General features: G+C 40.4%; 1 protein-coding gene across 7 annotated transcripts in view; it reads right to left on the reverse strand.

Annotated features, from left to right (window-relative positions):
• Positions 1-10,078, reverse strand: part of PDS5B (PDS5 cohesin associated factor B) — a 192,364-nt gene that overhangs the window by 59,096 nt on the left and 123,190 nt on the right. For 5 of the 7 annotated variants that reach the window (XM_025207097.1, XM_006026186.3, XM_025207095.1 and 2 more), the window contains 5 exons: positions 6,781-6,886; positions 4,538-4,698; positions 3,364-3,487; positions 2,515-2,673; positions 1,485-1,553 (listed from right to left, as the gene is read on the reverse strand). In XM_025207097.1, coding sequence (XP_025062882.1) covers positions 1,485-1,553; positions 2,515-2,673; positions 3,364-3,487; positions 4,538-4,698; positions 6,781-6,886 — 619 coding nt within the window. Of the gene's footprint in view, positions 1-1,484; positions 1,554-2,179; positions 2,339-2,514; positions 2,674-3,363; positions 3,488-4,537; positions 4,699-6,780; positions 6,887-10,078 lie in introns of those variants that run through there. The other 2 variants (XR_003094658.1, XM_025207096.1) reach the window with 2 other exon arrangements.

A 10,078-nucleotide genomic window follows, 5' to 3' on the forward strand; every position in this document is an offset into this window, starting at 1 on the left:
GCCTTGGTGAGTAAAGCCTCACCAATTCCCTTCTGTGCCCCCATGATGAACTTATAGGCAGCCACAAGGTCGCCTCTCAACCTCCTCTTGCGGAGGCTGAAGAGGTCCGGGTGCCCTAGCCTCTCCTCATAGGGCTTGGCCTGCAAGCCCTTAACCATACGAGTGGCCCTTCTCTGGACCCTCTCCAGGTTATCCACATCCCTCTTGAAGTGCGGCGCCCAAAATTGCACGCAGTATTCCAACTGCAGTCTGACCAGCGCCCAATAGAGGGGAAGTATCACCTCCTTGATTCTGTTCGTCATGCATCTGCTGATGCACGATAAAATGCCATTAGCTTTCCTGATGACTTCGTCACACTGATGACTCATGTTCATCTTGGAGTCCACTAAGACTCCAAGATCCCTTTCCGCTTCCGTTCCACCAAGCAGGTCATTTCCTAGGCAGTAGGTATGCTGGACATTTTTCCTCCCTAGGTGCAGCACTTTGCGTTTCTCCTTGTTGAATTGCATTCTGTTGTTTTGTGCCCATATGTCCAACCTGTTCAGGTCTGCTTGTAGTTGTTCCCTGCCCTCCGGTGTGTCCACTTCTCCCCACAGCTGTGTCATCCGCAAACGTGGACAGAGTACACTTCACTCCCTTGTCCAAGTCACTGATGAAGACATTAAAGAGTATCGGTCCAAGGACTGAGCCCTGCGGGACCCCACTACCCACACCCTTCCAGGTCGATACCAACCCATCCGCTACAACTCTCTGGGTACGACCCTCTAGCCAGAGGTTGTACAAAATACTGTGGAACTAATGTCTCCTTTATCTACTAATGAATTTTATGCCAAGCTGTAAAAAACTGAAGCACTAAGCAACAGCAGAGTGAGTTAAATATAAAAAAAGTTAAACAAGATTATGAGGGTGAAAAAAAGGGAGTTATCATAATGCCTCAATTCCACGTTTCAACCAAAAGGTAACTAAAAAGGAAGGAAAAAGTGACTGTTATAATTAAGTCTAATTATGGGAGAAATGAAAGATGGAAGAACCTAGTATCAAGCACACCAGCTACAGTAAAGAGAAAAGTAAGCTTATACTGTGATGTAACTTTGATATTCAATGAACATTCCATCTTTAGAAAAAGAAATGGAGAACCAAACTGGAGAAGCAACAAAGGGAAATTACAAAACCATGTTACATGTGAAAGCAAAGAAAATACTAAAGTTCAGTGTAGTATACATATACCTAATCTTATTTGCATAAAAACAAACAATTCTGTAAATCAAATCAGACATCCTGACTGAAGGCAAAATATCCACCTTGATGAAATTTTTAAGTTTAAAAAATATTTAAAATGTCAAGATCAAGGGGCAAATCTAAAGGAAACTAAGAACCACACTCCACAATTATTACTGGCAGTTTTAGCAATTCCAGACATCTTTAGAGTCACAGGACATTTTTTTTTCTCTCATGTATATTTGTGAATCAACACGTTTACTCACCTTAACAAGCGTCTCGGGAGACACTTCTTCATCTGGAACCCAAAGTTTAGTTGTCTTTTTGCCTGGAAGCTAAATCAAATTTTACATCTTGTTACACTAAGATATTAGTTTTAAGTGAATGTTTCTGTATACCCATTTTAATTTGTAAAAGGGGGGGGGGGGGGGGGGGGGAGAAACCCAGCAATAAACTGAAGTTAACTGTACACCTTTGGGATTACCAGTACCCTTGTTATTCTTGCTTTAGAGCATAAACCATGGCTGTCCAGTTTCTAAGAGGCCAGGGGCTAAATGCCCCATGGGTCACACACCACTGGCATAACTTTTTGATTTTCAGGGATCAAAAGATCTGTAAAAGCATTCATACAAAATTACCAAATACTGGTTGGCTTATTTTCAAACAATACATTATACCTAAATAATGTATATCCCCAAGTAGAATTGGAGATTTGAGCTCCACACTCCTGTAAAGTATGGCTGTCAAGCTTGGCCAGCCCCATGGACTGGCCAAGGACCAAAGAGGGTGCCTTGCAGGCTGGATCTGGATTTGGACCTGGTGGCAGAGCAAGCAGTTGCTCATGTTCTTCCTTCCCCACAACATTTGTCCCCCCACAGCTTCCAGCAGGGTTCCATACCCAGTAAGTTGGCAGCAGGCCATATGCTCCCAAGAGCCCCACAGACTGAATGAAATGGCTCACCCACATGGCAAAGCCCTAGCCTCACTGAAATAAATGGCAGAACTCCTATGTTGCTTGAATCAGCAAGGACTGTATCCATTAGGTTTAACAGGAGCAGGCATTCACGTGCTGTGATGCAACAATATGAAAAATTGCAGATAGTGTCTCGTTTTCTACAGCCTATTCAAAGACATAAGCCACAACCTCAAAACCTGTTTGTTTTATGCAAACACATAGAAGCATGCAAGCCACTAATTTTCACTGCTATACTAATGTATTACTTACTGAATACATAACCTGCAGGACCCCCGCCCCACAATCTTTCAAAAGGCAGCACAACTAGCTAAAGTACTCACCCGGTCATTCATTAGCAAGTCCTTAACAATGAAGGTGGCTACCAAAGATTTTAAAGGAGCAGCAAATTGATCAGGTGCAAGCAAGGCTATATGGCCAATGGTAACCAATGGCGTAATGAGATGTTCAAAGTTGCTCAGATCAAGGCTCTTATGCAGTGGCTAAAAAATAAAATATAGGCAACAAATTCAGATATCAATTTATCTAACTGTCTAGCCACATGAAGAAAATAATTTTTCATCCGTTTCCCTCTGGATAAATTCTATTAAATGAGCCTATTCAACTCATCTATTCTGCTTTTGAAACAATGTTCTCTCCCAGTGAGAGTTAATAAGTCTGGCAGAAACAATGAACTCATTAGATTAATGGATACCCTTTCTGTATTGTTAAACTGAAACAACATATGAGTGGATTACTTATTTAAGAACCACTCATATAAGTGTGTTATAAAGGACACCAAACACAAAAACTGTTTCAATCACAATGTCATTTTTCTCTAACTCATTGTCCCCACTCCAAGTACACACTAAACTATTTGCTAGGGGCTGCCACACCAACTTTACCTTTCAGCTCTTCTATTCAACCTGAACCTATTCAGCTTTAAAAGGGGCCATGCCCTTTAAAAGTACCTCACCTGCACCAAGGGCTACTAATTTAGGAATAAAGGGAGAAAAGAATTTTTCCCAATTTAATTACTTAATTCTGGAAAGGAACTTGCGTTTCAGTTTAGCTACCACTATATAAAATTTATTTAAACACAACTATAAAAAAGAAAGAAAAACAAGAAAGGTATAAATATAATTGTATCGTATAAGATGTAAAAAAACCAAAACAAACCCTTTTCATTTTACCTCAAATATCTGTGCAAACTGTGTTTCTTTGCTGGAAAATATTGCATGAATGCAGTGAATAGCATATTTGGCCTGACGAGGTGGCCCTTTTTTAGCTTTATGATGCAAGACTGGAAGCAACGCTCTAAAAACAAAAACAAATACCTCTTTTAGATTTGGATATCTGCTTTCAAAATACACAAAGGCAAATGTATACATACAGAATTCTGCAAGTCAGAACATTTATCAAAATTTTGCAATTTTGCTAATTTCTTTTAAAAAAGAAAGAGGACCAGAAGCTATTCTGAAGAAACACTTAATTTTCACAAAATAGTTATTGAAGAATTCAATTTCTTTTCCAGCACTTTAACATTTGTAGAGCCAGACAATGTGAAAGAAATTTTTTCCGCACTATATGTATTTCATAACTTGGGAAACAAACTGAGGTAATTGCAAAGTACAGTAATATAGATATAAGCCTGGAAAAAGAAATTCAAACCCCTACTGGAGAGTAAAAAGAATCTGGACTCAAAACAGACATTGGCTTTATGGCTCATGGTCACTTAACAAACATTGCTACTAATCTCCCTGCACTTCATGTATAATAACTATCCTCTCCCTTCTTGAATGGTCTCACTCTGCCACCAACTAGATTGCCTATTTTATTGCACTTCTGTCATATAAGAGCTCCTAATAATAGCTTCTTCACTCCTATTCAAAGCCCTCTTCCATCCTTCCAGGCAGAATGAATATGCATGGAGTCCTCTCTCTGCTATTTAGCTCAACTTGTGTCTGCCTCCTTTTTGTAGACTTGAAGAAGGGCATGTGAAGTCTAAAAGGTTGTCCAACAGTTCTCCCAAATATACATATCACAAAAATCTTTGCCTCTTGTACACCTCCTGTATCATCACTGACAACACTTCTACCCTACTACAACATGAGTTTAAGTCAGTCAACACTACTTTGTACATATTATTTGTATTACTTGTACCCTTCATCAGCTAATGCAGTTAAGATGACTTAAACCACTTTGCTGTGCTTATTAAAATGCTGAACATCCATAAAGTCTCTTTGAAGTAACATTTTGCTATAAAAGGATGATTAATACTGCACTATCCATGAGTAAAACCAATCACTTCTAAAATCCAATACAATTTAAAACCTCCCTCAAAACACAATAATATATCCAACTCACGATCTAATGTGAGGAAAGTCTTCTTCAATTTTACTTCCTGTGTTTTTGAAAATTTGTAACGCAGCTTCTGCCACCTTTTCATCATCCATTTTCAGGCAAGCCAGAAGGGATTCAAAAGTTTCAGCAGAATGGAATGAAATAGGGTGGGTAAACGAGAGTACCTGACAAACAACAAAAATTCACGTTAGGATTGGGGGGGGGGGTGTTGTTTTTTAAACACCTCTTTTTAATTCAGAAATATATGAAGTGCCATTTTCACTTGCCATATCTGAACCTTTAAAATACATTGCTGTTTTTGGTCAAGTAACTCTACTTCTCACCTTCTCCCCTGCCTCTGACACTTAGCAAAGATTCATCGCCCTGAAATCTCCAATTAAAAAAAAAAAAGATTTTTTTTTTTTTTTTTTTTTACATACACTTCCATACATTCCTTTATTCTCTACTAATTATCGTACCAATGTTTTATCTGGTCTCCTCATTTTCAACATCCAACATCTTTTGATTGTGTACTACTTATCCCTGTGCCCAACAGACAAGCCTCCAAATATGTTTCTCAGTCTTTAAAACCTTCTGAGCTTTTTATCCCTCACATTACAGTTTCTTTTCTCTCCCCAGTAGCTTTCCTTCTGCATTCAGGGGCAGACTTTCTCCTATCCCAAAGAAATCCCTTGTTTGTTTCTGTTAAACTGCCTCATGCCTCGTCTTCCTTTTGAGTGGGCTCAAAACTTTTTCCCTCTACACCTAATTCCTCCACTCTGCTGTAACTAAAAGATGAGCACAAGAACTCATCTTCCTTTCCAAGTTACTCTTCAATTTCCTTACTGCATTTCACAATACTACTATCCCAATTTCCTCTTGTAACCCTGTTCTTTTGGGTTTCTGCAGCTGTTCTTCGTTCCCAGCCTCCTTTGCTGATCACCTCTTCAGTTTTATCTTCATAGTCACCTCTGTTAATAATCATTTAATTCTACCCTGAATCCTACATTCTACCTCTAATCTTTTTTGACATCCTGTCTTAAGTCCTGACTTCTCCTGCCTTTGTCTAGATGCACAAAGTTCTCCAACCAATTCCTTTGAACATCTACAGCCATTCCTGCCCATCCCAAAATCTCCATACGAATAAACCACTTGGCCTTAGAGAATCTTGCCAGATCTCTGGATAATCTGGTTAGGGTGTGCCCTTGAAGTCTATCGGATTGGTGCATTTTAATTTCTGAACACAACTGAATTTTGGGTGCCCCATGAGACATTTATATAAAAGTTACACTGTTTACCATTGTATATTTAACTATCATAAACACAGTACCAACGAAGTATATGTTGTATAAGCCATGCGGACCAATGTACCCTTATAGAAGTTAGATATAACAAAATTAAGTGGAGTAAAAATTCTGTAATGTTTTAATTAAAGACATTTTTATAATAAATTAAATGAGATTAGTGAACCACAAGATTATCAGACTTTCCTCTTCTGCTCCATGAGAGCAATAAGAAAAACAGAAAACTTTCCCATTTTTGTATAATTGCATTCTCAATTAAAAAGCCAACTTCTTGTACCTTTAGCAAATTATGCCAATATAAATATTATATATAATACATAATTAAATAAATTAAGAATGAACTAGAAACTGGATCTCCAAAAGGTGGGTTCTTGTTCTAGTGAAATAAAATGTTTTACTATTCAACTTTTGACTCTAAAAAAATCAGGTTTGGAAAGGGGGGAGGGGGAAGGAGGGGATGGAGAGGGGTACAGGCATAGGCAACTCACTATTATGTATTTATTCCCTGAATACAAAAATATATAGCAACACAATTTTGTACATGTGCTAAAAGCAAATGCTCCAGTACAACTGACTGCTAGCATGCACGTATACATGGGTGCATCCAAAAACACTACATAGGAAAAAGAAATAAAATTTAGATATTAGTAATGCAAGCACAAGAAAATCCACATTAATACACTTTTAGCACAAACTTCAAAAAATACTCGACTTTCTGACACACTTTTCTCTAAAATGTTCCACATGGGTCCTACTTTGTTATAAGGCAGATGCATAAAGAGCTATACAATGATTTCTGGGAAGTACTGTGGCAAGTCCCTGAAAAGTCCCAAGTTCTTTGGGATAACTGCTGAAAAACCTATAATGGCTGACAGCACTAAGTAATTAAATTGTATATGGCTATTTTAAAAATAAGTAAGGTGTGCTAGCTACTCTTCAATAAATATAAAAAAAGATACTTACCTTCAGCAACTCAAGACCTGCCCTGATTGCTTGATCAGTCGGAACACCCTCATCTTCATCATCTGCTGTTCCATCTATGGACTTGTTTACTTGCTTGATAAGGGCACTGCAAAGAAGAAAATATAACAGACCCTCATACTTATAAATTACTGTTGAGTATAACTAAGACAACTATTTCTAAGACAGTAAGTAGAACCATTAGGAAATGTGTTGTTAATTAGGCTTCACAGATAAAAAGCAGACCACTGACCTGTAATCTAGCATTTAAAATAGTGACTCAGACTTTAAATATCACCAACATTTCTTCATGGAGATTAATAAAAGCTGTAAAATCAGGGCTGTCCAACTGGCAGCCCACTGGGCTGCTTGTGCCTTCTAAAGGGTTAGCATGCACTCTGTGGGCTCCCGGCCTGTTGCCATAGCCAACCCCACTGTTGCTCCCGCTGGGGCAATGGGGTTCTTTGGGCTCCCCACCTTCCTCTGGTTTGCTACTTCCTGTCTCTGCTCCTGGGGTTGGGGCAGCACAGGAGAGGAATGAAGTGCCAGAACCACACATGCAGTGGGTGTCTAGGGTGCCCACATTGTGGGTGCCATGGGGTAGAGACCTAGGTTGCTCTCAAGAAAGACAAGAAGCCAGACTGTCCTTACTGTGTGCATGGCGGGGGCAGGGACATGACATAGACGGACGACAGGGAACACTAAGCTGGGGGAAAGTGGGATGACCACATAGCTAACAGCCCTCCGTGTGTGGTCCCCAGGACTTCAACTCACACGCATGTAGCCCCTGACTACCTGGAAGTGAGACAAGCCTGCTGTAAAGGATGCCAATAAGAAATGCAATTCAGTTAAAGAGTTACAATGTTATTTTCCCCATTTGAGATGACAAGTTTTGAGTGTTTCTTAAAACTGATAGAAACTCTGGGTTTATTTACTACTTAATTTACAGCTTTAAAAAAAAAAGCTAAATGCACTCTTATCAACAGAATTTCAGAAAGACTTGAGTAAAAGTTTCTTGGGGGAGGGAGGGAAGGTACAGATTTTAAAGGTGCACTAAGATGACCAATTACATAAAGTTGGAGGTGAAGCACAATTGCTGTTCCTTACACTGCATACTTGAATCCCAGCATTTCAATGGTGAAGTATATGGGCCCTCACCTCCTGAAGGCTGAATTACAAATAGAATAAACAGCATACCAGTACCACCAGTAACTCCACTAGGGGCAGCATCCTGTGATGTTCATGCGATTTACCATAACAACATGTTTTTGCCATTTCGTTTCTAACTAGTTTAACAAATTGCAGAAAAAAACCTAACTACTTTTTAAAAATGGTAAGACCCAATGTTCAAGGAAGAAGGAATATCAAATTTGGATTGCTCTGCGGAAGTAGCACAGCTTAAACTTCATTTAGATATTCTCTAGGCTAATAATTGCTGCACCAGTTAAAGGGCCCTGGATTGTTCTGTTCAGGGAAGGCACAAGCCTTTGTAAAAAAAATGGGTAAATTAATCTGCAGATTCAGGTGAACTTCAGAGGCTACTTTAGGAAGAAGTTTCAAGTGGGTCCTAAGGGTCATCTTATCCACGTAAAAGTTAGTATAAGAAGAATCCCCTGTAATGGCTTGGTTCTTAACAACCTTGCTGTTATAGGAGGCTGCCTCCCAAAGGAAACCTATTTATGAACAGACAGAATAGCAAACTAATTGTCATGGCTGCCTCATCAGGGACTTGATAACTAAGTTCAGAACCCTCTACAGAGCTGGATCCCTTGCTCAAGGAAAAAATTTGCACCACACTCTTAAGAAATCTATGGACAACCAGGTAAGCGAACACAGGCATGCCCCCGATTGGTGGGTGATGAACCAGTGGGGCTGCAGAGTGAATCCAGAACAGAGATGACAGGCAGATTGGCTTTGGTTTGCTTAAGCTCCAATAAATGCTTCAGAATGTTAGTAGTACAAGATCACTGGGAGAAGCATCCTTTGCCTGACATCAGAGGGAGAGAATGTGGTTCATACTACTAGGTAAGAACACTTGAGAAGCATCTTTTTGCTTTGCACAATCCTACTCTACCTGCAAGAACCCTTAAGCATCCAGGCAATATGGTGAAGAAAGTAGAGCCTCAGGTTAAGTAGTCTCCCTCTCCAAAAAGGTCTGGGACTAGCGATAATACCCAAGGATCCTAAAGGACAGAAGCAGGAGAACCTGGTACCAAAACTGTTTATGCCACAAAAGGACTAGGATGATAACTAAGGACATCTTTACATGTGCTCTGGGGTGGTGGTGGTAGGGGATGCTTTAATTAGAGTGCCCACAGCATCTAGGGTATTCAGCATCCCACGCTTCAAAATGGTGGCAGGGGTGCTTTAACTAAAGCTTGTTCAATGAACTTCAGTTAAAGTGCCCCTGACACCATTTTGAAGCACAGGGACATTGAATACATATGCTGTTGAGGCTGCTGGAGCATGGTAACAAGCATGCTTTCCAACACGTTCTAATTAGAATGTGTCGAGCAGATGTCTGGGGCACATGTATAGGTGCCTGTAGGCTTCACTTTCCACAGTTCCTGCCACATAAGAGGTGCTCACAAAAAGACAGACATACAGGAAGTCTTTTGACCATAAGATTGTGTGCACATATAATGGGGAGCCTGGACTGAAGCCTCCCCACCACAAAAAGTCCCACACTTGCTGTTGAGCCATGTAGCAAATAGGTGTATTCCCAATTAACCCCATCTGAGAAGAGGGACTGGAGGACAGAACTATTGATCTTCCACTCATGTTTGATGCAGACAATTCAGTTGAGATATTCCACCAGTGTTCTGAAAGCCAAGCAAGTGTGCTGCCAATAGCTAAATCTGGTGGTAGATGAACTACTGCTACGGAGACCACTTCCTGTGCCTCCCTCCTTATTGATGTAGACCAGGGGTGAGGGCCAGATCTGGCTCCTGGCATTGTGTCATCTGGCCTGCAGGGCTGCCTACAGGTCTGAAAGTTTGGCAGCAGGGCAGTGCTCCCCTGTTGCCAAATTTACAGACCCATTAGAAACCCCATGGGTTAGATAGTGTGGCCCTGAGTGTTAGACCCAGCACACAGGGTGGCACAGGGCCTGAAGACCTATGAAAAACTGTGCAAATTCAACTCTCAAACAGGAGGTCTTTAAATCGGCACCAAAAGCAGACAGCACTCTGCATCTGGCAGCAGTAATAATGCAGATGACTGGGAGAAAATAAATAGCCCAAGACTTAGGGTTCTGTGGCAAGTGGATCACTCCAGGGCCTGTAGAAGTACACAGGGAAAG

This window comes from Alligator sinensis, unplaced genomic scaffold (assembly GCF_000455745.1).
Source record: "Alligator sinensis unplaced genomic scaffold, ASM45574v1 scaffold406_1, whole genome shotgun sequence".
NCBI lineage: Eukaryota > Metazoa > Chordata > Crocodylia > Alligatoridae > Alligator > Alligator sinensis.